At 42.4% G+C, this 27,261-nt stretch overlaps 1 protein-coding gene across 3 annotated transcripts in view; it reads right to left on the bottom strand.

Annotated features, from left to right (window-relative positions):
- Positions 1–27,261, bottom strand: part of RYK (receptor like tyrosine kinase) — an 88,749-nt gene that overhangs the window by 7,374 nt on the left and 54,114 nt on the right. For 2 of the 3 annotated variants that reach the window (XM_090051285.1, XM_090051287.1), the window contains 5 exons: positions 25,973–26,107; positions 22,080–22,166; positions 8,647–8,716; positions 6,531–6,663; positions 3,212–3,321 (listed from right to left, as the gene is read on the bottom strand). In XM_090051285.1, the coding sequence (XP_089907411.1) occupies positions 3,212–3,321; positions 6,531–6,663; positions 8,647–8,716; positions 22,080–22,166; positions 25,973–26,107 (535 nt within the window). The remainder of the gene's footprint in view (positions 1–3,211; positions 3,322–6,530; positions 6,664–8,646; positions 8,717–22,079; positions 22,167–25,972; positions 26,108–27,261) is intronic. The other variant, XM_090051286.1, reaches the window with a different exon arrangement.

The following is a 27,261-nucleotide window of genomic DNA, read 5'->3' as shown; positions in this document are numbered from 1 at the left end:
TTATTTCTTGTCCTCCCCTGGGGAGCATTGGTGAATAGATGCTCCTCCAAGCCCTGATGAATTCTTGGTGGACAGTAAACAGGACTCATGGCAGGCCAACTGACTTACATTGGAAAAGTTAAAACTGCCGAGTCACTAAGATGTTCAAGGTTCATTTTAACAGAAAGGGGTATGGAGATTTGCTTTGCTAAGTTTCTTTTAAAATGGAGGCCTAACACAACTGTTTGGCAATTAAAAAATAATTCCATGGAAGACCTACAAGCCATTTTGACATTCTCCATCAGAGAAGGGTCACAAGCTCAATCTAATATTGGTCCTGTAATAAGATCCCATTTAAACTTCCTTTAAAAGTTCAACAGAGGTCATTTAAGATAAATCCTGAGAAGAAAGAAAAACATTGAGACTTTAGAGCACACTTCAGACCTAGTCAAGGATTACCTGGAGGGCTTAGATGTATCCAAGTTGGCAGGCACGAATGACCTTCATCCATGGGTGCTGAGGGAATTGGCTGGTGTCATTGCAGAGCCATTGGCATGGCTGTTTGAGGACTCCTGGTGCTCGGGCCAAGTCCCTGAGGACTGGAAAAGGGCCAATGTGGTCCCTATTTTCAAGAAGGGGAGGAAGGAAGAGCCTGGCAACTACATGCCAGTCAGCCTCACTTCTGTCTTGGGGAAGGTCTTTGAAAAAATTATCATAGTTTCATAGTTTCTAGAGTCAGAAGGGACCCGAGTAGTCCGACCCCCTGCCATGCCAGGAAAGAGTACTGGGGTCAAATAACCCCAGCAAGATGTACATCTAACCTCCTCTTAAAGACCCCTAGGGTAGGAGCCCGCACCACTTCTCTTGGAAGTTGGTTCCAGACCCTAGCCGCCCTGACCGTGAAGTAGTGCCTCCTGATATCTAGTCTGAATCTATCCCCTGCCAGCTTGTGACCTTTATTCCTGGTCACTCCTGGCAGTGCTCGGGGGAACAAGGACTTCCCCAGTGCCTGCTGACCCCCCCTGACTAGTTTGTAACAGGCCACAAGATCCCCCCTCAGCCTTCTTTTGTGGAGGCTGAACAGGTTCAGGTCCTGTAGCCTCTCCTCATAGGGTTTGCCCTGCTGCCCTCTGATCATGCGAGTGGCCCTCCTCCGGACCCTCTCCATGGTTGTCCACATCCCTCCTGAAGTGCAGCGCCCAGAACTGGACGCAGTACTCCCGCTGCAGCCTGACCAGTGCTGCATAGAGGGGGAGGATCACCTCCTTGGACCTGCTTGAGATGCATCTGTGGATGCATGACAAGGTACGGATGGCCTTCCTGACCGCATCCCCACACTGCCGGCCCATGTTCATCTTGGAGTCAATGATGACCCCCAGATCCTTTTCCGCCTCTGTACTGACAAGAAGGGAGTTTCCCAGCCTGTAGGTATGGTGCCAGTTGTTCCTCCCCAGGTGCATCACTTTGCACTTGTCGGTGTTGAATCCCATCCTAGTCTCATCCGCCCACCCCTGTAACCTGTCTAGGTCCGATTACAGCCTATTCCTCCCTTCCGGCGTGCCCACATCCCCCCACATCTTAGCGTCATCAGCAAATTTGAACAGGGTGCTTTTTACCCCCTCGTCCAAATCACTGATGATGTTGAACAGCGTGGGCCTGAGGACCAAGACCTGTGGAACCCCACTGCCCACATCCCTCCAGGGCCACATTTGTGAGAACCCTGCAGGGGAAGTGATGTTGAGGGGTAACCAACACAGGTTTGTGCCAGGCCGATCCTGCCTGACTAGTCTGGTCTTTTTCTATGACCAAGTAACAAAAAGCTTAGATGTGAAGGAGGACGTCTATGTCATCGTCTTGGACTTCTAGAAGGCCTTTACCACAGTGTCCCACTCAATTCTGGTGGGCAAGCTGAGGGACTGCGGCATTGATGAATGCACAGTCACGTGGATGGCAAACTGGCTTCAGGGGTGCACCCAGAGGGTGGTTGTGGACGGGTCGATGTCAACCTGGGAGGGTATGGGCAGCGGAGTCCCCCAGGGCTCGGTCCTAGGGCCGGTGCTGTTCAGCATCTTCATTAGTGACCTGGACCAGGGTGTGGAGTGCACCCTGTTCAAGTTCGCTGATGACACCAAGCTGTGGGGCAAAGTGAATACACTGGCAGGCAGGGACCGCATCCAGGCAGACCTGGATAGTTTAGAGAAGTGGGCGGATCTGAACAGGATGCGGTTCAACAAGGACAAGTGCAGAATGCTGCACCTGGCGAGAGGGAACCAGCATTATGGTTATAGGTTAGGGACTAACCCTCTCGCCAGCAGAGGCAGAGAGGGATCTTGGAGTCATGATGGACTCCAGGATGAATATGAGTCACCAATGTGACGAAGCAATAGGCAGAGCCAACCGCACCCTGTCATGCATCAACAGGGGCATCACTAACTGGTCCAGAGAGGTCTTGCTCCCCCTCTATGAGGTGCTGGTCAGGCCGCAGCTGGAGTACTGTGTCCAGTTCTGGGCACCGCACTTCAAGAGAGACATGGGGAACCTGGAGAGGGTCCAGAGGAAGGCCACTCGTATGGCTGAGGGCCTCCGTGGCCAGCCCTATGAGGAGAGGCTGAGGGACCTGAATCTCTTCATTCTCTGCAAGAGGAGACTGAGGCGGGGATCTTGTGGCTGCCTACAACCTTATCAGGGGCCACCAGCAGGGACTTGGGGAAAGTGTGTTCACCAGGGCCCCCCTTGGAGTCACTAGGAACAATGGCCACAAGCTGAAGGAGGATAGGTTTAGGTTAGATGTTAAGAAGAACTACTTCACAGTAAGGGTGGCCAGAGCCTGGAATGGGCTTCCCAGAGAGGTGGTGCTCTCACCTTCCCTGGAGATCTTCAAGAGGAGACTGGATAGGCACCTGGCTGGGGTCTTATGACCCGTCACCCCCAGTGCTCCTTCCTGCACATGGCAGGGGCTTGGACTCGATGATCTGTCTAGGTCCCTTCTGACTCACTGATTCTATGATTCTTCTCTCCTGCATCTCTTTACAAAAAAAAAAAACTACCATGTTTCAACTCACCTCATATTTACGGGGGAAAAAAGCTAGTCTGCAAGTCACAGCAAACTGAAATATGTAGAATAATCCAGGAGTGCTTTGAGATGGAGGAAGTCTAAAATAGAAGCCTCATCTTAGCCTAACTAGAAAGCAGTAGCAGTGCTACCATAATAACCCTACAAGACAGTACTTACACACAGTTTCTAGCAGCCAGGTCTTTGTGAATAACCTCCCTTCTGGCCAAATAGCTCATTCCACAGGCAATCTGAATAGCCATATGTACAAGATCCTGCTGGGAAATTGCCTACAAAAGCATAGAAAAACAATTACCACAAAATCCTTGGAAGCATGAGCTCAGTGTCTGCTACCTAGGGACTGTCTCGAAATTTTAATTTTCCTTGCCCTTTTTTACCTGTATTCCCATTTACAACCTCACATGCTGCAGCAGGCCTTCCAGAACAGCAAAAGTCACTGAGTTTCTTACCAGCATCTGACATGCATTTCTTGATTATTTCTGATTAAACATTAAGTTAGCTGTTAGGTAACACAGTTTGAAGTGTTTTAGTGCTCAATTTCCTTCAATAGTCATCCATCAAATCAAGGATGGGGGGAAGAATTTTTGACCGACCAAGATAACAGTCTCCTCCGCACTTTTTACTGCTTGGGGAATAGTGATCTTTAGTAATGGATTATGACCAAGCCCTCAAGTACCCTGGCGAATCCACCCATACCACAGATTTGTACTTCAGATTCCCTGCTCTGTTACAATAAATAATTATATAGTTAACAGATTTGTGGGTAACTGACAATCTGGAATTGAATAAACTGAGCCCAAATGTTAAGCACAGCAGACTAACCATTACAGTGGGTTTTTTTTTTTCCCCACATTTAATACATTACTAATGAATGAAAAAAAATTGAACTGCAGATAAATTAAGAGTTTGCCAAATTAATTGTTAAGGTACTTGTAAAAGCAGAAGAAGAATAGCTCCCTGGGATCAAGGTCACAAAGTATGAAATAGTTTCCACTCTTACATTAAAGGCAGTATGGTCACAGCTGTTTATTAAAAAAAAAAACAGTTGAAGAAGATATTTGGATCAAGCATCCTTAAATCAACAGGACATAATTGCTATCATGTTGGCAGTGTTTTCCTCCATACTTTTCCTGGTACATGGACAATAAGCTCTTATATGAAAGCAAATATTGAATAGGCTGACATGAGGGCTGGGGAAGAAGACAGTATTAACAGTCTGCACACTTGCATTTCAGAGATCACACTGCAAAGTAACAAAAGCAGAGTTAATCACCATGTACAGCAAAGTAAACAGAAAGGAAGTCCCTTGCCACTTGGCAGGTATTTAAGTGCATCATACTTGGTTGACTTACTGATTTCAGTCCGCCAAACGTACTTTGTTTTTTGGACTAAAAAGTTAATCACACGCTAAAACAACAAGCAGAATTTTCCAAAGGAAAAAAGATTAAGAGGAGCCCTACCAATAACATTTTTTAAACTCTGGCTTTCTTCTCATGAGAGTTTTGTTCTGGTTCATTTCCATTTGAGACACTGAACACTTATTATAAATGACATTAGCGCATACCTTTGAAAACACACCCTTGCTGACCGCCATAAATTCTCATCTAGTGAATGTTGCCAGACACAATTAGCCTGTGTACCCTATTATTTTAGGCAAGATTTTTTCTAAACACTGGGACCTTTTTATACTGAATTTAGTAACAAATGCTTTTGCAGGTTGCACAGTTCTGTCTCTGCCAAACGTGAAACTACATAATATAACCAGGAGGGATAAAGTCCACCTACATTTAGTGGTCTATTATATTAAGATCCTTGAAGGCACACAAGTTTCTGTAGTCAATAGCAGGCAAGAGGACTGATATTCACATCACACTCAGCCATTTTCGAGTCCCAAGCCACAACAACAAGACAGCTATTTACAGGTGGGCAGGCTGACTGTGGGCAGCCATTAGTACCAGTCTAGAGTGAAGAACAACTGATGCCTCCAAAGTTTTAACAAGGCACTGCCCCCTGTCTTGCATAATAGCAAGGACTTAGCAAGCTATGATTCTATGACTTCTTCTTCTCTCTAGTCAGGATCAAATTGGTTTAAAATTGCCTGAATTTTTAAAGCCTGTTAATAAGGGAAGTATTAAGAATACTCATGAAAATGTGTTGATTAATGCATAAACATAAGATTTGATCTTGTTTAATGAAAAGTATATCAGGTTTGAGACAAAATTCAAGCAGTGTCAAAATTAAGGTTAGGAGTATAGGTTGTAGCCATGTTGGTCTAAGGACATAGGCAGACAAGGTTCTTTGAGTAAATCTCCTATCAGGTGAAAGACATTGGATTTACCCAAAGAACCTTGTCTGCCAAAGTTAAGGTTACATACACAACTTAATACAACCCTTACTACTAAATACTATGACAACATACCATTGTTTCTCAATTTTACTTTTTTAAACAGCTTAAAGATAAACCTGTGTAGCATCTGCTATTGCACAATTCCCTGCACAGGCAAGAGAAGCAAAATAATTTATATGCCAGGTATGTAAGGAAATGATGTATAGGCATATAAATTGGCATGGCTGCAGTGCATACATATTCAAGCTGCAGACAGAACTGTAACTGTGTATTACCTGACTGGAGTGCTAAACCATGCAATTGTAGCATTCTACGCTTCCTAAAAGCTTAAATGAAATACAACCCAGATGGCGGTTATTTGACTCTACACCTGCAGCATAAGGTAAAGTGGGCACGCAGAGAAACCAAGGGATTTTATGGCCTTCCTAAGTAAGCCTGAACTGTCTGCATCTTAAATGAGGTAGGGCCTCCACAAAATGCTACTGCTTTCATTGTATATTTTAGGAGTGGGATCACACTGACCGATAGTTACTACAGAATGTTGCATCCCTACCAGATGCATGAATTTATAGGGCTATCCTAAGGGACAAGGCACACCCATCATGCCAGTGGAAGCTAGGGAGTGATCATACCTTGAAGACTAGGCACATTTTCATCTATGGATTTAGGAACGCAACGCAGGGCTGCTTTATTTGAAATTCACAGCCCTGCTTTGCAGAATCTAACAGAGAACTTCATTAACAAAAACAAACCCTTCAGCAAATAAGCTAACAAATCCTTTCATGAGGACCTGAGGCATTCAGCATTAAGATGCTTCAAACTATAGACAGAATGCAGAGTTAAGTGAAGCTTATGAAAGACTCCCATCTCCCAAGAAAAATGGGAGTCTGCAACAAGCTTTGATAAATGCATTAAATATTCCCCCCTCCACGAGATTCTTAAAATGAATCATTGCAATGGCTGCTTTTTAAATTCTAGTTAACAAGCTTTCCGTATCATTCAAACCTGAGGGGGTGGAGAGGGAGTGAAGGGGGGGGGGGGAACCATCTCTTACAATATACTCCATGGTAAGAGGTTGGTAAAGTCTGCGTAAGTTCTGCAGAAACTAGGCCTTAAAAATGACCGCCTCACCTGAGGGTTGTTGGCCTCCACTAACTTGCACTGTCGCAAGAACAGCTTAAGATTCCCCCAGTTCATGTAAGGCAGCAGCACCATGGGCTTCTCTCCCTCTTCTATACAGACATGGGTGATAGGGAGCAGATTCCTGGAAGGTGAAAGTAGATATTCCTGAGTTTTAGGAAGTGAAATTTGGTGAAGTTAATGAGACATTTTGGCAGTTAAGAACAACACTAAAGGACAGTGGATTTAAAGAGCAAGAAAATGGAAGTGTCAATCTAAGGCAAAGGTGTCAAACAGGGGTTCCTGGAAGGGCCTTATCTCTGCTACTCAAGCTGACAGCAGCTCAAGATGCTGTAAGGGTTAACCTCACTGTCATTTCTGCCCCACCACCCAATTCTTGAGTAGGGAGGCCTACTGAGGACTACTTTTGGTGACAGCAAGGAAAGCAAGAGGTGTTGACCCCCACAGCTCCACAAGCTGCTGTGTTGGTTCAGACAGCAGTAAGAATCAGGTGGGTCCAGATCAGGACTGCCAAAAACCCCTGGGTCTAAGGTAACCTGAAGCTGTATGCTTAAGAATTTCTGCAAACATTTGAGTTTTCCATTAAGAAAAATATATACATATATTGCATGGACAAAAAACAGATTGAAGATAAAAGCCTGCTAATACAGAACCTATCATTTTTTTCACAATTAATTATTAATCTTGCTTTGCTTTAGAAGTGTACCACCTTCAAAATGCACCTATACATGAAAATATTCCATTATATTAAATACAGAGCTGAGTGGAAAGAACACCCACATTTCAAACTCGCAAGATATTTTGGTATTACGAACTTCCCATCCCCAAAATGGGAAGAGCTGAAATATAAAGATTTCAGAGAACAAAGAACTGCAATTTAAAAGTGCACCTGGAATCTTTAATCAAAATATTTCTACTTTGAAAAGTCCACTTAACATTAAGTGGCATTCTAGGAGCAGAAGTGTCCTTTGGGAGCTTTAATTCAGGGGTTTATGCCTGTGGGCTGACCTGAAAGCTCCCATGAAACACTCCTGGTACATCCCAGATCATCAGTCCCAGTGTCAGTTGAGCATCTAAGTCTGGTGCCCCAGTTTATTATACAAGGTATGTATATAGACTAAGTAAGAGACTGGTCATATCATTCTATGTAGGCAGAGAAAAATTACACACGTACTTCCTTTGAAAGCATATGTATTTATTACTTTAACTTGACCTTCTATGGTTAAACTAGACCTTTATATTATGCATGATTCCTCTCAGATAAGCACCTTTTTAAACAGGTCAGTAAAGAACTCCTTGTTTTTGTCTCGATAATTCTTTCATCAAACTCCTTTAAGTTACAAGTAAAAAGATTAATTGCTAGTCCACATCAGCCTGGATTTAATCAAGCTAAGTTCCTTCCTATTCACATTACCAGTAATAGATTCCAAAGGCCAATTTTCACCCTCAGTGGTATTTGTGAAACGCCCTTTACTGAGAATTACCTGGATGACTTGTATAAGTCTTTCCAATGAATGTAGTCATCCCCAAAGTCTTGCCAGCAACTCCTTTAGACCACATCACAGAATTAAGCACTCCTAGGTTCGCAAGCATAAATCTTACCAGTGGCGTTTCAATGATCTAGACAGAGTGGAATGGGTGCAAAGAGCCAAGATAAGTACTCAAGCAGGACTACAGGTATTGCTGCATGGGAACCTTTCTACTACAGTGCTGGAGAGTGCCTACAGAGCTACGTTTAGCACTCCTGGCTATGGCTGGAAAGAACTTGAGCGTGGATGGAGCCGAAAATCACAAAGCGCCTATGCAGCCTCCTTCACATTGGAAAGGAAGCATAATGTAACAGAACACAAGTTAGCAAATGTATGGGACTCAGATCATGAAGTGTGCACCAGGTATGCTTTATGACAGGATGAGTGTCTAACATATTCTTTTGTGCAGTACTGTTCATTCTAGAGGGGCTTTTCAGCTTTTTTGGCTGAAATTCTGCACATCTGGTAAGTGTGGAAGTCATTTTTTGTTGATATTCTTAGGAAAGGAGTATTTTCAGGTTACACAGCTAGAATTTAATTTCACTCCTGTTACATCACTTGCACATTATATCGCTTACCTATGATGAAGGCCCCTGAGTTTACAGCTTTCTGTCAGCATCATTGTCACCTGCACTTCTGACGCCTGATCTAAAGAATATAAGGAAAAAGAACTATGAATATAATCATCCGTGGAAAGTGAACAAAGAGTCATTAAAACCCCGCCACAAACCTGGTATAACAAGAAAATAGGCTTGATCTGTGCACAACTAACCAAAGTCAACTTCCAAAGGACACAATTTAAAAATAGTAAAAAAGTGAAGAGGCTCAAGATCCTTAAGAAAGTATAAAGTTATACTGCATAGAAAATAAAGAAGTAACATTAACTTTGGTTAACTTGTAGTCCAATTGCATATGCATACAGGTACCAAATCAGCTCCAGTCGTACTGAAATATTTTCAGCTTTAACTCAAGGCAAAAAGATACCAGTCTTATTTATTTCCAGATTGTTTTAGCTTTTAATTGGCCTCACCCAATATATCCTTGAGCTCTGGTACTCTGAACTTTTTACCATTCCACTCTATTTTTCCCAAAAGCTTCCCCTACAATTAAAATAACCCAACAGTTATGAAGGGGACTCTACAAGTCAGCACAGCTACTGCACAGATTGGAAAAACCAACAACAAAACAGCAAGAAAAACCACATAAACCAGTAACCAATTTGTTTAAGTTTGTACATTTCTCTCCCCTGACTTCTAAACAGCTAGTCCCAAAACCAAAGCTAATCTCAAAGGGTTATGCAAAAATTTGATAAGTCATCATTTCTGGTTCATGCTTCGAACCAACCATGAGTTTTTCCTACCCATGCACATGCATATCAAACTGCCTGAAGTCATCGAGTCCAAGAAAATTAAAAATACACTCTTGTTTACACAAACGTCTCATACGCAGCTAGATTATACAAGATAAATGCATGTGCCCTCATGGCTTGCAACTGAATTGGCTAATTATTTGAAATAAGCCCAAAACTTCCTGTCACGCATGTCAACATCTATTGAGTAGTTTGCACCTTAAAACTTCAGCATTTAGTACTGGTCACCGACAGACTGAGTAGACCAATGGTTTAATATGGTATGGTAACTATGTTATTGCTCAATTTCCACAGACCTATTGCATTCAAAAGCAACCTGACAAGAAGGGACAGGGACAGGGACACAGGTCCAGAAGGGACCTCCCAAGCCACAGTCCAACCCCTCATATCTATGGGCAACTAGTAACCCAAGGACTCGCCACTTCAAACCCCGCCTCCCCTTACAATTAACTATACCTGAAACACCAAGAATGCTCCATTATGTGTACTTGAATAAAAGGCTGTAGAGCAGGGGTGGGCCAAATGCATGCTGCCAGGCCTGCAGGCCCCCTAAAAAATTTAGAAAATTAATATTTATTTGCCTGTCATGTGGCCCTCAATGGCTTGCAAAAACTCAATCAGCAGCCCTCTGCCCAAAATAACTGTTCGCTCCTGCTGTAGAGATTTGGTCAGAGGTACAAGAAAATGCACATTTTTGAGCCAGGGATGTGCTAGAGGTGTGAAGATGTTCAGAGCTGGGAAAGGACTGGAAACACTAACTAGGTTAAGTGCAAGAAGGCCTTGGTGAACTAATGATGGTGTAGGGACAGAGAAGAAAAGCGTGTCATAGATGCAGCTGGAGGGAGAAGGAAATGCAACGACTAAATACCACCAGACAAGGCATGTCTTAATGAAATGTCGTAGTCATGGGCAACCCCTGGATTCAAGAGTGATCTCTACCATGAATCACTGACAGGTCTTGAGGTGACTTGTAAATCTAATCTTTGAGCCTCAGATCCTATTCCCTTCTTTCCAACCGCTCACCAAAATCTGATTTCCCAAACTGTGCCCACAAGGACATCTGAACATTATTTCTCATGATCAGAAATCAAACTGCTCACCTAAACTTCAGGACGGTACCTATTGGCAAATCCTTCAGTGATAAAGGTATCAACCATCTCAGTTTCTTGAACTATCCAGAATTTCAAGAATGTGTCCCAATGTCCCAGGGGACTTCCCAGGAATGGGACATCTGGGTCAAACTGAATTTTTCTGCATCTCCTGAGAGGACATAGCACAATGCTGTCTGCCACAGACGGAGTGTGGTTCGTTAGCTTCCAGGTCCAGAGACAGTGGTAGGCTATCTAGTGAATCAGAAGCATGGAGGCCACCTAATTAGCTCTGCCCCTCAGACCTGCGTGACTACAGCTTTACTACTAATTATGTCTACTGGAAGGCAGAGAGGCTTAGCTTGTGCGCAGTGTTTCTCCACAGAGTTCATTAGCTTTTCCCATTACAGGGGACACATTGCTTTGCTGATGCCCTTCCTTTCTCCATCCAAAATCCCAACAACGGCCCACTGAAGAACTGCCTGTATGTTCCACTGTTTCCTGTCAGCTCAGAAAGAACATTATATTTTTGGGGCTGGGCACCCAAAGTACGATTGACTCCCATTTAAGTATATACGGAAATCCAAATCTTATCTTGTGAAACAGTTCCAGCATCCGTATTGTGTTTTCTTATCAATACTTTTCCTTGTTTTCTAGAAGTCAAACCATTCCTGCAGGAAAATAAATTATATACAATTCAACACATTCTCAACAAACAATAGCAATTCAGGGCCAAATAGTGTTCTTCAGTACACCAACGTCAATCTATCTGAACAACATCGAAGTAAATCATTTTGAATTTAAACAAGCTGCAACTCAGAAAAGAATCTAGCTCACAATTTCCAGTTTCTCCTGCAAAAAAGTGACTTGAGGCCAAACAGATAACTGGACAGGAACAATTTTATTAAGTCACCTGTCCTTTTATAGCTATTTTCCTTAGTTATGCTGGCCAAAACATTAAAAATGGTGCATATAATTAGGTTCCAAGAACCATATTTAGAAGACCAAAATAGCTGGATTGTAAAGAATTCTGAGCACACAGATGAACCTTTGGATTTCCCGTTTTGAATTGTCGTCATGCTTATAAGGATCATTATGACACCACCTGTTATATCAAACACGGAAGGTCTAGAACTGTGGTGAAGTTCTTCCAGTGGTCTTGTATCGACTGTGCTATTTCTTAGCTTCATAGTTGTTAGGGGTTGGAAGGGACCTTACAAGATTATCATGTCCAGCTCCCCTGCACTTGGGCAGGAAAGACTGCCGGGATCAGACGACCCCAGCAAGATAGGCATCAAGATGCTTGATATGAACAAAGAAGTGGAAATGCTTACTGGTATCTGCTTAGAGCCCTGCTCCAAGCCTTGGAGAGATTCCCTTCCCCACCCTGTTGCTGTTCTGAGAAAATGTACAAAAGGCAGTATATTTGGAGTTTCTTCAGCACCTATGTTCTCAGGCATAAAAAAACTACATTTTAAAAGCAATACTAGAACATGCCTGCACCTGTAATTGTAGCTTTGTGAAAAATTTCTGTCATACCAGACACCTTCATAGAGTCACAGATTGTAAGGCTGGAAGGGACTTTGGAAGATCATTGGGTCCAGCCCCCTGCACCAGGCAGGAAAGATAACTGGGGGTCAGGTGACCCCAGCAAGGTGCCAGTCCAGTTTCCTCTTGAAGATTTCCAGAGTAGGCAATTGTACCACCTCTGGAAGGAGCTTATTCTACAGTCTGGACCCTAGTTGCAAAGTCATTTTTCCTAATGTTGAGCCTGAAGTGGTCATCCAGGAGTTTGTGAGCATTACTCCTCGTTTACCAGGGCCCCCCTGGGGAAAACAGTTAGTTGTTCACTGAGCCCTTGATGTACTCCCTTGATGTAGTGATAAACTGCTACCAAGTTCCCTCTCAGCCTTCTCTTTCTGAGGCTGAGAAGTTCTGGATCCCTCAGCCTTTCCATGTATGGCTTACTGCGCAAGTCTCTGATCATACAGGTGGCCCTTCTCTAGACTCTCTCAATCTTTACCAGGTCCTTCTTAAAGTGCGGTGCCCTGAACTGGGCACAGTACTCCAGCTGCAATCTCACCAATGCCAAGTAGAATGGAAGAATCACTTATTTGGTTTTGCTGGAGATGCATCAATTGATGCATGCCAGGGTACTGTTGGCCCTGCTGGACACAGCATTGTACTGCCGGCTCATGTTCATACAGTGGTCAATTATTACCCCCAGGTCCTTTTCATTTGTAGTGCAGGTCAGGTTGGTGTTGCCAAGCCTGTAAGTGGGCAAGGGACTATTCATCCCCAGGTGCAACACTTTACATTTCTTGACACAACTTCATCTGGTTCTGGTCCGCCCAACTTGCAAGCCTGTCCAGGACTGTGTGTATCTGCAGCCTACCTTCAAGTGTGACGCTTCCCCATAACTTGGTGTTGCCCGCAAACTTGGCCAGTGAGCTCTTCACCCCGAAATCATTGTTGAAGATGTTGAATACTACTGGACCATGCACCGACCCCTGCGAAACACCTCTGGCCACTTCCCACCAAGATGACACAGATCCATTCATTAGGACTCTCTGGGTCTTACCCTGCAGCCAGCTTCCTACTCACCTGTCTCGCAGTTAAGCCCACAGTCTCCAATTTTCTCAGGAGAACATCGTGGGATACCAGATCAAAAGCTTTTTTGGAAGTTAAAATCAGGTTAAATCTTTTAGGATCTCAAATCGACAATTCAGATGTGAGATGTTATGCTCATCCAGAATCTTTGTGCATCTTAAGTAGTTACCTAGGCATACATCAACACAATTGATGGTATAAAATAAAGAACAAGCCAAAAAGTTTTTATAGAGGAGAGGATGGTTCTTACCATGCCATTAACTGTGTAGCCAGGCACATGAGAGCCCTTGCGCTCCTGAAGCTGGGAACTATCAGCTAATCAGGACTCCCAGCTGTGGGGCATCACCGACAGATGAGGCTCCACAAAACTGCACTGTTCAAGATATCTGTTGATTCATCTATTTGAAGTGCAAACAACTGATTTTTTCAAATCAGGCAATGAGCTGAAGTCCCACCTACACGACCTTCAAGTCCCACCAGTGGGACACATCCCACTGGTTGAGAGACACTGGTCTATATTATGACCATGTGCAGTCTCTGCTATAAAGCAGGATGACATTTTCATATTTATAACCCTGTAGATAGGTGTTTGGAATTACATTTGGGAAAAAGGAAGAAAACTGCTGATAGCAACAAAACAGTCCAAAAAAATAGCTATAAGTTGCTGCTAGTTACAATTCAGAGTTCCTTTGTTTGCTGCTTCCCCCCCCAATTTTTTTACATCTAGCTTTAATATTAAATATTTAACACGAAATGTGAAAAAGTGGTGTTCCGATACTGGTGCTGGATTTCAACCATCCTTGGAAGCAGTCTATTAAAAGTGCAACAGCTGGCAATACTGAAGCAAAATGCTGTCAGTTTTAAGTGCACGAAAAATCAAATGATGCCTGAGAGGCAGAAATGTGAGGGGGAGAGGGGTGGGGAAAAGAGATTTTTCTGCAGAAGATCTCTCTGAGCATGAAGTCTTGACACTACCAGGTACAACTGTGGAAACAGTGCCATACTTCAAAATATAGACCCACCACCCACTTTTCAAAGGGCTGAGAAATGTTGCAGATGCACAAAGTTTAAAGTTAATAAAAAGGTAAAAGCAAGGGTGAATTAGGCCTTGGACACAGGTTACTTTTAGTGCTACAAAATTGGGGTTTGTCTTTAGGCTCTGCTGCCTGATGAGTTCCTACTGCCAAGTGGCAGCAGTTAATTGGATACCTGCAAATGGCAAGGGCAAAGAAAACAGCTGATCTAGGAGTTTCCACAACCAAATCAGCTCTTGCTGCCACTGACAATGGTTGATGAGCTGTCTGCAAGCCACTCACAGCAGCGATGTCTGATCAGACATGGAGCAAGGTAGCAGTTAAGACCGGCCTCCACCAATGTGGATCCACCATCTCTGCAGCCCTACAAACAACCTTAATATGTGGACACTAGCTGTCTAGACCCTTTAAAGGCTACAAGCACATATAGTGCTAAAAAAAGTAATGTGTTTCAAGGCCTGAGAAAAAGTTCTTTTTTTCCATGTTACCAAGCACTTAGGAGAAACAAAAATATTTTTACATATGTAAAACTGTTTCAAATCTGTTTATGTATTTTCTTAACAAAGTGGGATCATATACAATGACAAACATGACCTAATTAGAATATTCTCCATTTTGTTTAATTCCCAGGATCAGGATTAAGTTGTTTTGGTTTTTTTTCCAAAAAAAGAAGCAAACTCTTAATGTAGGCCATCAAATGCATTTCTTACACTACTCTAGATGTTTGTCATCAGTCCTTCACTGGAAAACAAGGAACTTGAACTCAGGGTTTGGGAGATAAGCTTCCTTTCAGCAACTTCAAGACTACAACATTACTGAGTTACATGTTCTTGCATTAAAAAAAAGTATGTTACTGAAAGTACCATCCTTTAAAATTCAACAAGTTTTAGAGCATGTAGGGAGTGACTAATACTGAAGCCCTACTAATAAATAACTTTACAATTTTGCTGGCACAATTTCACTATGACTGGTTGCTAACAGGCTGAAATAATGTCAAATATACCTAAGTAGTATCCATCTGTAAGAATGACTCAGACAAATTGAAAATAAAATGAGTTTAGTGAGAGACTTATCAGCAATCTTGTACAGGGTCTGTCACTTCCACTTAAGTGCTTTCAATACACACTCTTTTCTTCTTGGAGACACCTACCACAGACATTACCCTACTGCTTACAGTGTATAATGGTAGTAACTTAAATATATGAGATGGGTCTCCAAGCTGACCTGCTATAATGTTTGGACAATGAATTGTTGCCCGCTTCACTAGGCAGGTGATCATAATCATCAGCAGAATCATCAGCTCTTGCCAAGCACAGAGCGATTCTTAAGAGGGGATTATAATTTTTCTAACTTTAGCAGGGAGTCATTACCAGGAGTTCTGGTGGATAAATATGTATAAGCCTGTCCAGAATGGATGGAGACCATGCTTCTTGCTGAGCCTATCTTTTAGGGAGAAATAAGACACTAGGAAACAAACCTATTCATCTTAGTCCCATAGATCAATTCCTTATCTTCACATTACTTGTTAAGGTTAAGGCTAAACTTGTCACTATGAGTGTTCTTTCAATTGTGAGATGAGTGACAATCAAGAATCTCTTCTGGGACGCTGCAATGTTCACATGTGCAGGGCTTTCTAACAGAGGTAGCAACCAGGGTCTTGAATATGCTGAGCCCCCTGACAGATGTTAAAACTTACTGAATGGCTGTGTTAAATCATATAATATGCCACATGCTCAACCAATTGCTCAAGTGATAAAAATGGCAAACCAGCCACAAAGGAGATCTAAATTTAGTGCGGAACATCTTTGTGGCTGATTTGTGCCATGCTTCAATATGAATATATAGCACATTAATTTAAAGGGTACCCAGTTCAGGAGCCACTCCCCAGTGCTAGGCTGCCTCCAAAGCCATTCAAGTTTCCTGGTAGAGCTCAGCACCAGGCAAGTGATCTCCAATACCATAAGATCTGACAGCAGGAGCAGGATGCATGATTTTGGGGATCAGAGATAATATTCTTCACATCCCATCATGCATCTTCCAGGACTAGGGGCAATGCCAGGCCATACATTTGCTTTTTAAAACAAGCTGACATGTGGGGAACCCTGGATTAGCAAGCCATTCCCCAGTCTTGGAGGCTTGTCAGCACTAGGGAGCCTGGCAATAGCAATTTCATTTGTGGTAATGGATATTGTAACATCGTCTGGCTATCCAACTCAGTATTCTAATTTTCTCTGGAAACTCCCATTCCTCCTTGATAACTTCTTTAAGAGTAACATGAAGTTCTAATTTGGAGCCACAAGCGTGGCAGAGAATCGTAGAAAATTGGGGGGGGGGGGGGAGGGACGTTAGAAGGTCATCTAGTCTTGTGGTTCTCAACCTTTTTTGTACCAGGACCCATTTGTAAATATCTGTGGTCAGTCCTGATCCAGTAAAAGCAGCCCCATGGTGCCCCTCATTCCAAACCCACAGCCCCTCAAATCCTAGCCCTGCTGGTGCCCCACACTCCCACCCCTAGTCTCCAGGGTTTGGGGCAATGGGTGTTTGGAGCAGGAGGGTGGGGAGGCAGACAACAGGTCCGGAAGATTTGTGTGCCCTCAGCAGACACAGGGTTGCAGCCTTGCTGAACTGGCATGGAGCTGCCTCCATGGCCCAGCAGGCAGGACCCCAGTGCAGGAGAGTGGAACGGGGTAGCGAGACACATTGCCCATCACGCCACCATACCTGCCATGCAGGGTAGGACGACCAATTAATGGGAAGAAGCAGCAGGGGCTGGGCCATGATAGGGAGTTGTGGGAGCTACTCTCCACACTGCCTGGCTGACATGTACATGTGTGCCTGATCGCTATTCTCCCGCTTCCTCCCAGCCCCAAGCAGCCCCTTGCAGGCTAGAACTATGCCAGCCAGCAAGGGGAAACCTGTGGTTTCCCATGTTTTCTCCTTCAAAGGAGAATCCATTTTTAAAGTTTGTTCATGACCCTTTCATATACACTTCTCTGTCGCGACCCGTGGGTTGAAAAACTCTGATCTAGTCCCACCTCCTGCTCAAAGCAAGACCATCCTCAAGTATATCATCCCAACCAAGGTTTTGTCTAGCCAGATCTTAAATGCTTCCAAAGATGGAGAGTCCATAACCTCTCTAGGTAACCTGTTCCAGTGCTTTACTACGCTCCTTTTGAGAAAGTTTTGCTAATATTCAACCTAAACTTCCCTTGCTACAACTTGAGACCATTGCTCCTTGTTCTGCCATTTGCCACCACTGAGTACAGCCCAGCTCCATCCTCTTTCAAATGCCCCTTCAGGTACTTAAAGGCTGCTATTAAATCCCCTCAGTCTTCTCTTCTCCAGACTAAATAAGACCAGTTCCCTCAGTCTCTCTTCACAAGTCATATGTCCCAGCCCACTATCTATTTTTGTGGCCCTCCATTGGACTCTCTCTAATTTGTCCACATCCTCTCTGTAGTGGGGTGCCCAAAACTAAACAGAACTGCAGATGTGGCCTCACTAATGCTATATAGAAGGGAATAATCACTTCCCTTGATCTGCTGGCAACACTCCTGCCAATTCAGCCCAGGATGCTGCCAGCTTTCTTGGCAACAAGGGCACACTGCTGGCTCAGATTCAGCATCTTGTCCACTGTAACCCCCAGGTCCTTTTCTGCAGAGCTGCTGCCCAGTCAGTCAGCCCCCATCTTGTATTGGTGCATGGGTTTTAAGTGCAGGATTCTGCACTTGTCTCTGCTGAACCTCATGAGATTCCTTTTGGCCCAATCTTTCAATTTGTCGAGGTCTTGCTGAATCCTAGCCCTACCCTACAGCATATCTACTACTCCCCACAACTTTGTATCATCTGCAAACTTGCTGAGAGTGCACTCTATGCCATCTTCCAGGTCACTGATGAAGATACTGAAAACCAGCCCCAGGACTGACCCCTGGGACACTCCATTTGATACCAGCTGCTGACTAGACTTTGAGCCATTGACTACTACCCTCTGAGCCCAATTCTCCAGTCAGTTTTCTATCCAACTTACAGTCCATTCATCTAACCAATACTTTCTTAGCTTGTTTGCAAGAATGTTACCATGTCATAAGCCTTGCTAAAGTCAAGGTATATCACATCCACTTGTCTCCTCGCATCCACATTACACAAGGCAATCAGGTTGGTCAGGCATAAGTAGCCCTTGGTGAATCCGGCTGACTGGCTTACTGGTCTCATTTTTCCGAATTAGATCGTCTCCAATTCCACCCGCAACCTCAACCCCCTCCTGTGGCAAATGTAAAATAATTACTGCCTCTTCACACATAATGACCAAACAGCTGCTTGTTCATTTTGAATTTCCTCTTTCTGGGCCAGAATCTGAAAGGGGACACTCCCAAAAGGGGCATCAGAATTTAATCCATTTGTGAGCAAAAGATTTCAGTCTGTGCCTCAGAGCACTTCCTAAAAAATACACTTCAGAAAAGTGAGACCAGAGGGCATGGTTCTTGCCCTACCACATATCTTCCGTTAATGACCAACGGGACTTTTCCATCTATCTTTGTGATGACAGGCCTAGAGATCCTGCTTTCTGTTCGGTCAACTGGCCTGTACATCTGAAAAAACATTTTCTTATCTTGATCCAGATAAAAAGAGAGAAATTTAAGTATCTTACAGAAATGAGGAGACTTTTTGGTTACTTTTTCAAGTAGCATGTATTTCACAAGGTAGTATAATGAATGCCATACTTATTTCTGCCATGTTAAAACTAACCTAATTACACACTGCCTGTTTCAAAGCTGGCAGAGCAGACGACTGCCTGAAATGATTAACTAACAGTGATTAAATTCCAGTCCAAGCTGAAGACCCTTTTCTTCAGTATAGCTCATCCAGTCACTTCTAAAAAGTGTCTAAATTTCTACTATCTGAAGAACCTAAATTACATTACAAAGGCCTATAACCAAGTAAAAAAACATGGTTAAACTAAGGATAATATAATACTGGTTATCTGACTTTCCAGTCTTGTCTTTTGCCTGCTGAGATGCCCTTGCATAAAGCTAATTCAACACTAGTCAGTCATCAAAAGGAGAAGAGCAAACTGTTCAAGTCTCCTTTCCTTAATATCATGCTCCATTCCCATAGCACAACACTGGCGATGAGAAGGGATGGCAGGTGAAACTAGTATAGTGAAGATACAGGCAGTATCTGTAAAGGAAATGATGTTTCTGAGAAAATTTATCAATCAAAACCATGATGAATACTTATTTCAAACATTTTTGATGGACTCTGCTACCTGCAGATTTAGATTCTTATACAATGAAGAATAAATCTTGTTCCAACTGATGTTAGAAGAAAGCGAGAGAGCTGAAAGTCCTTTATGCCAGGAAGCGATTGCTCAATAGGGTTAAGCACAACAGGACAGCAAGGGATAAGAATCGTATTTCTAGATTCACAAATTCCTTTGTTCTTGGTGAAGTCCCAGTCAAAGCATTTGCTGCCTTTCAACAAGTCTCATTACCTTAGTTCAGGTGGGCAAAATATGGCCCACATGCTGCATCTGGTTGGCTGATTGCATCTGGCCTGTAGCTGTGCCTGCAGCCTACTGCATGGGGCTGAAATATGCCTGCTCCTGCCCTGCGCCCATTGATGGCACCACCCTGGCCCCAGGCAGTGCACAAAGCTTCCCAATGGGGCTGTTGCTGCTGCTGCTGCAGCCATGCAGGTATTATTCAGCAGCTCCTCCTCCTCACACCTCTGCTGGCAGCAGGTAGCATGGGGAAGCCTCACAATGTGGGGCTCCAGCTCCAGGTCACCCACTCAGGCACTTGGCAAAATGAGCAGCCACCTGTGGGAGACCAAACAGGTGGAAGGCAGCCTCACTGGGAAGCTGTGCATGTTTGCCAGGGTCAACAGCAGGCACAGTAGGTCCAGGCGAGACTATGGCACAGGTCGCCCTGAGCAGAAGTAGGCAAAGCTCAGCCCCATGTGGAGCACCACAAGTGAGATGGGTTGGGGGTGGAAGGGATGGAAACAGACTGCACCTGCACTGTACCACCTGGGCAAGTTATGCTGCATACACCCCCTGCCTCCCCCTTCCCCTCTAAGTATATTACTCAAAACAAACCAAATTAGGACAATAATTATTTTTTAATAAAATTAAATTAAGTCATAGTATGTTTGATTTTCAGTATGATTTTTTTTACCTATAATTTGTTAAAATGATACCTTCTGAAAGAGTATATGTGCTGCCCTCAACAGTTTTCCAAAACTCATTAAGTGGCCCGCCAGCTGAAATAACTGCCCATTCCTGCCTTAGTTTTAGAGATGGCTTTTGCTAGAGCAGAGATGTCAAAAACAGTCAGAACTCTGACTACCAGTGTACTACTAAAAGCCACTGCTGTCATGTCACCTTCAAGATCTTCCCCCAGTTGGTGTCTAGTTTTCTACTATCTGAAGAACATTTCACAAAACCAGGCAGGAAAAGTGGGGACAATATAGAATCACTTGGCTATGATTTCAGAGGCCACGCATAATGAAGAGCAACCTTTCACAGTGAAGATGAGACAGGCCATAATTTAAGTATGTAATTTTTGCACAAAAGCAAATTTCCAAGCCTACCTTTGGGATTCAAAATTCTCAGTTGGCGTCAAGAGGTACTTATGTTTGCCATCAACCATGGCCATGGCCTCCACTTGAGGTTCATCACCTCTTGGCCCACCTCACAAGGGGAAGCGGCCCTGGATTGGAACAGCATCCATTTGAAACCGCCTTGTAGTACTCAGCACAAATTTCAAACGTACTTTTTCCTTTGATTTGGCGGGTGGGGGAGAGGAAAATTTTAATTTACCCTAGTAAAGCCTTAAAAAAGGCCTAACATTCACTTTAAGTCAAACCAAATGTTTTTTGCAATGGTGCCTCACTAAGTTACATCCTAGCACTATTATATGCATCCACTTAATTATTCTTGTTTTAATCAAATGGTGGAACAATTCTTTAAAACAAACTTGAAAGCATTAGCTTAAAGTATGAACTATAAAGTAAACAATGATTAGTACAAATGGATAGTAAGATAAGATTAAGTGATCAATCTCTGTATATACTAGTCTTGTTAAAATCCCTTTTCCCTTGTACCCATCATGTGCAAATATTAAAAAACCCCAAAAACTTACTAGCCGGTGAAAAATTAAAATCAGGAAAGGTTTTTAAAGCACTGATCACTGATAGAAAGGACTGTAAAAAAGGGTATTGGTTTGCTCAGCCCAAATGATGCAAGACTATAATAAAAAGTGGCTACTGTATACACTTATCTTGCTTGCAGTGCTAAAAGATAAAAGTTACCAAAAAGAACAGCAGCAACAACAAAAAATCTGTTGAGATAAAGATCTGCATGAAGATTTTTTTAATAGTGATTTCTACAGCATATATAACATTTCAGCATATGAAAATATTTTTTCAGCCCTCTGCATGCCAAACTCAAAACACCTCCTTAAAATAGACCTCTACAAAACTAATCTACATTCATCTAAAGAGGGAAAAAGTTAACTTTAAAATTGTGCATCGTCAAATGCTTTGTATGTCTGAATGAGTGTTCAATTTAGAATGGAAAAACCTTGGGCCAGGAACCCAACATGAAACATGTTGAAGATGTGTGGGGTATGTCTTTAGGCATGCTTTTTTAGTCCAGTTTAGAGGTAGGAGACAGGACCACGTGAAGAGAGCCATTTAAATTGTTTTCTAGGGCCAACAATTTAACATAAAAATTAACGTGCATCTAACTTGCTAAATACCAAAGCCCTAACTAAGCAAATGAGATTAGAGGTACAGTAACTGGAATGTTTGATGGAATACACGAGTCCCTTTTTTGCAAAGGTTTCTATTTCTGCCCTTTGATGGCAGCTTGAACAGTAAGAGGAAGAAACACCTCTCTGAAAACTTACCTTTAACAGTTTTGACAAAAACTTGTTTCTCTTTGCTGGGGTCTTTCTCCTCTATTAGAATCCCATGGAAAATGCGCCCAAAAGTGCCTGCAAAAACAACATAATGCTATTATAAAGATAATGCATTTCAATGAAGTTCATAAACCATTTAAATTAAAAACACACTTAGACAATATTACCCTGAGGCATGTTCTTGCAGGATCAGCAGAAAATTAAGATGCTTTGCAATTATATTTCTGTAACTTCCAAATTTGAAGTCCTTGAAAGTCTTCAAATCCCAAGAAACTACCAAAGCCAGAACTGTGTAGTATACATACTGAACATATCCAGGAACCACCCTGAAATGAACTGGCGATGAGGTTCTGGATGTGCGTTCCTGTGAACACCCAAGTTTGCTAGTATGTGCCCAAGGCGCAGCCACATTATATCCATTTTAGGGTGCTGTGAGCACAGACCAGACATGCAATGCTTTGCTGTGAAGCTCCCTAGCATGGGCTCTGGGGCAAGGCAGACCTAACTCAGTGGTTCTCAATCTTTTAAGGTTTGCGGCACCTCTTGGAAGATGCCAGCTCTCAACTTTCTGAGTTCTTTTGGTAGTCAAAAGATGAGTGAAAGACCAGGACAGGTCTTAATGCTTTTAACACAATGGATTTCTGTTTGAAATCTCTGGGTTTATGAATCATGTTTGCACGCTTAATTAACAGTGTTAACATTGCGTAGCACCCCATGACACCCTTAAATGGATCTCAAGGCATGCCAAGGCACCATGACATCCTGGTTGAGAATCATTAACTTAACTGTTGGGTCTTTTGTGGCTCTGCTGCCTGTTTTAAGCCATGTGGGCTATGGTAAGGAAAGCAGATGGAGAAGCTATGCAAAATGAGCACAGAATCACGACAGTGTTTGCAACAATGCGCTGTTCCCTCTGCTTGCATGCCACACCCATTTCTCTTAGCCACTGGTCTGTCTTGCCTATTCAGATTGTAAGCAACCTGGGATACAACTGTCTTATTCTGGTTGTGCAGAGCCTAACAGAGGGGGCCCCAATTTCTGTTGATCCCTAAGTTTTACTCTAAAGAGACAAATAATGCCAACTAAATAAAAACAGATTACCTACTATTAATGTAATTCTGGCTATTTTGGCGCCACAGATTCCTATCCTGTGATTCATGTAAGCAGCAGCTAACTCAAAGAAGGGATTACATGCAAGTGTAATTACACAGTCTAGGTCATTTAAAAAAGCAGAAATCTTCCTCCTTCAATTCCCAACTTGAAAACAGGGCTGCTAACAGTATCTTAGATCTACATTAATAATCTACAAAGGCATGCAAATTCCCACAAAAGAAATGTAGTGCAGATGTGCGATGGGATTGCACTATTCTTCCCACTTCCAAAACCGTAGATGATATTTACTTACCATGTGGTCCTGAACTAGAGGAATGAAAGCAGTTAACAAAAAAATTCTCACACACTGCAACATCTAAGCACAATAAGAATACAATGCAGTACACTTTACACAGTTCTACACCCAAGTTTTACAACACTCTGGCCCACTCCACAGGACCTGACTTTAGCATCGATAAACTATACAGATAGCATTTTTGATTCCAGAAGTCAAGTTTAAAACCGACTCTCACCCTACATTTTGTGCTCCTACAAAATTATTCCATTTGTCCTACTCTAAAAAGAGAGCCATTTTAAGCCATTAAATTTACCTTGTCTAGACAGGCCATAGCAGCACTCATGGAGCAGCCCTGTCATATGCTAAAGAATCCATGAATTCTGCTGAATACCTTGTCATAACAAGAACACAAAAGGAAGGATGGACCTTACCTAGAACTTGGCAAGTGTCGTCCTACCATCAATATTCATTCCTCTATTCCATTTAGCCAAGTTTAAAAGCTGCACTAAAAGTTAATTTGGGGACCTGGACTGATTAGTTAAGGGATCCCTCAAAACCTATTCTTGTTGCACAGCTGTAACCCAAGAGTGTGACATGAGTCTGGATATCATGATACTATGTCAAAAGGACAACAAAATGTTGTGCTGCTGTGGTCTGTCCATAAACACAAACTAATGAACATTTCTGGGAGCATACCAGACCTTCCTATACAATCACCAAGGACAGCTGTACCCCGTGTATTTGAAAATGAGCTGTCTAGAGCAGAAAGTGAGGTCTGTCCCCCTGACTGAATCTTCTTCCATCTTTTTACAGGCCCTTTCTTCAAGCATTTGGTCAAGTCATGGCAACATTCAAAATACAAATTTTAATTATGAAAACAACTAAAGACTCTGAATAGAGTATGTGTTGGTCAAGATTTCCAGACGTGGTACCACAGATTTCTAAACGAATGCAGTTAAATTTTTGAGAATTCTGAATGCTTTTACTGATTCACACCACCAGCTCTGATGATTTCTTACAAACCCAGTCCAGTGTTGTTGTGAGACTGAACAGAAGTGGAAGGTATTGGCTCAAGAAGCTTGACTTCTCATGGGGCTTTCACTTGAACCTGCAGACTTTGAAGATAATGACAGACCCCAAATCAAGTTTCAAGTCTGAAACTTTCAGGCAGACCAAAAAACAATCCAAACTGCTTCTCCTAGGATCTGGCTACATGGCATTCCTGTCTGCATTCAATGGTACTTTGATCTGCATGCCACGGAAATAGGAAACATTATTTCCTTTTGTGGCAGATCATGCAAGTTTACTTGGGCTACTTTGCTGCTTCTAGTCATCAGATACCTTCCTACATCATAGGTAGATGCAGGCAAGCGGAAACAAAAGGATTCATTAGCAGCTCCTTTTGTGGTGCCAGCCACATGCAAACAGGAGAACAAAAGTTCAGAATTAAATTTCTTGAGAGGTAAAGGCAACAAGAACTGGTTTCCCTTGTCTGAAGAAGGGCTGTCTGCCCAAAAGCTTGCAAAAAAGAAATTTCCCAAGTATTTTAGTTGGCCTTAAAAAAAGATATCAGATTTACCCAGAGAAGCTTGTCTGCCCATGTCCTTGGACCAACACACCTACAACCAACACTTCTGAGACACAGAAGATATTTAATTTCTAAGGCACTCCGAGAAAAGTTCTACCTCAACAACATGGAGACACTACCAGCTACTCAAGAGGTGATTTAATAGCTCCGATCTCTAGCTCTGAAGTGTTCCAAATCTAGCCAGGCTTATGAGCATGCATTTAAAGATGTCGATTCATTGCAGTCATTCAAATTACTGAGACAACATAAGAGCAATTTTTAGCTGTCTTGAAATCAACATTATTAGACAAAGGTTAACAAAAACTTACATCTACACTCCCAAAAGACAAGAAGCAGCAACTAATGCCTCCCCTCCTCTAAGGAATCTTGGTATTGACACTCTGCTCATATACATATTTTTCTCTCTCATGTACTGAAATCTTCTTTTACCAGCTCTAATGAGACTGGACTGAATTGAAAGGAAAACCATTAAGTTTTAAAAGCTGACTGAACTTAATGAAGCCCTCTCCCAATAAGTTCAGTAGAAATTTTTTTTTTTTCATTTCAGTTGCATTTAATCAACCTGTGCCTTAATGAAGAAGCTGCTCAAATACCAGATGCCAAAGATTATTTAAATAAAATACAGGGTAATCAAGAAAAAAAACCTCAAGACACTTAAATGAGACTTCTCACAATAATTCAGTTCCTATGAACTGAGAAACGTTTGGAATCGGAGAAAAATAGATTTATGCAGAAACAATGAACTGCTGGACAAAATGCATGCGTATGTTCTAAATTACTTCTTGCAACTTTCTCTGCAGAAGTTACTCCTGTTCCTCACATGACATCTTCTGTTTTTCTGAAACATCCTTTGAAAGAATTTTGAGGATGAAAATAAGAAAATAAACAGCACACTGTAAATACCTTCTTGGAGTACATCTTTTAGTGTTATCCTCTCCCTGGAGATGGCTATGTCCCTCACTTTAGCTTTTGCTTCCAGTAGTGTGACGCTTTTCAGATCGTTCTTCTCTATCCGTAACGTAGGATAACCTGAGGAGCCAGCACAGCCAAACCAACCAATGTAAATACCCTTATACTGTGAATGTGAACATAACATTTTCCTCCCTCATCATCACCCCCACAGATGGAAAAAACAGTCAACATCAGTTATAAAAGAATAAGATTAGGTATTATTATAAACTGCAAGTAGGAAAAGCATTTGGATTTAGAAAAGCAACACGGATTTAAATACCTCCAACTGAGTTACTCTCCATAACCCTCAGGTTATACACTTTGCACAAGATACCTTGTTATGTATGTCTTCTTTAACCAAATTAATTTAAACTAGCTCATAACTAAGCAAATAAAACCATGCTCAATGGTTGAGTAATAATTTTACAAAGATGACTGCTCCCAATTCAAGACTGTAAGAGAAAAGTGTAAAAATACAGCCATATCTGCGCCCTCTTCTGGATATCTGAGGCATTCAAGTTTTACTATATTCAAAAAGGCCTAATGTTATTACACTTCTGGAATCCACAGATTACTCTTTAATGGGATAACGCTTAAGTCATACCTGAAACAATTTTCAGCATAAGATTTCTAATACTGAAAGGTCAGAAAAAAGCAATTTTTCAATATGCTTTCAAAATTAGTCATTTCCATTCTTTGCCTGTGCTTTTGGGTGTCACAAAAACAGTGGTAGACAGAAAAAGGATAGAGTGACCCCCAGAAGCAAAGAAGTCTACTCCAAATAATCCTTATCCTACAAAGTTGCCACTGTGAAAGGGGTTTGGTGTTCTTTACCAACCTATAGCACAAAAGCAAAGGTTACTTTTCTTCTGGAGACTGCTTAAGGTCCATACTATGACAAATAAGGACTTCCTTTTAAAAAAAAAAAAATAGCCAATCCAGAGTAAAGGCATCTTGATACATCTGGATGAAAGACGCTAAGCCACATGCCTACTATGCACAAGCATTGCATACTACCTACATATTTACAGCTCAGCCAACTCAGATCTGATAACACAAGAACAAGTTCCACCAATGGAGGGAGACTGCTTGCCTACAAAATCTTAGACAAGTGCTTTTCTTGGCTCAGTAAAAAGTTTCCAGAGGTCATGATTCTGCTTAAAGTAAAGGTGGTGTTACCTGCAGGGTTTCTGATAGACTGGCTCCTGACTGATAAGACAAAGCCAGAACAGAATGTACTT

Source organism: Crocodylus siamensis, chromosome 6, assembly GCF_052110815.1.
Source record: "Crocodylus siamensis isolate JL-2025a chromosome 6, ASM5211081v1, whole genome shotgun sequence".
NCBI classification, from domain to species: domain Eukaryota; kingdom Metazoa; phylum Chordata; order Crocodylia; family Crocodylidae; genus Crocodylus; species Crocodylus siamensis.
Note: the sequence above shows the minus strand (reverse complement) of the source record. Positions and strands in the feature narration are given on the sequence as shown.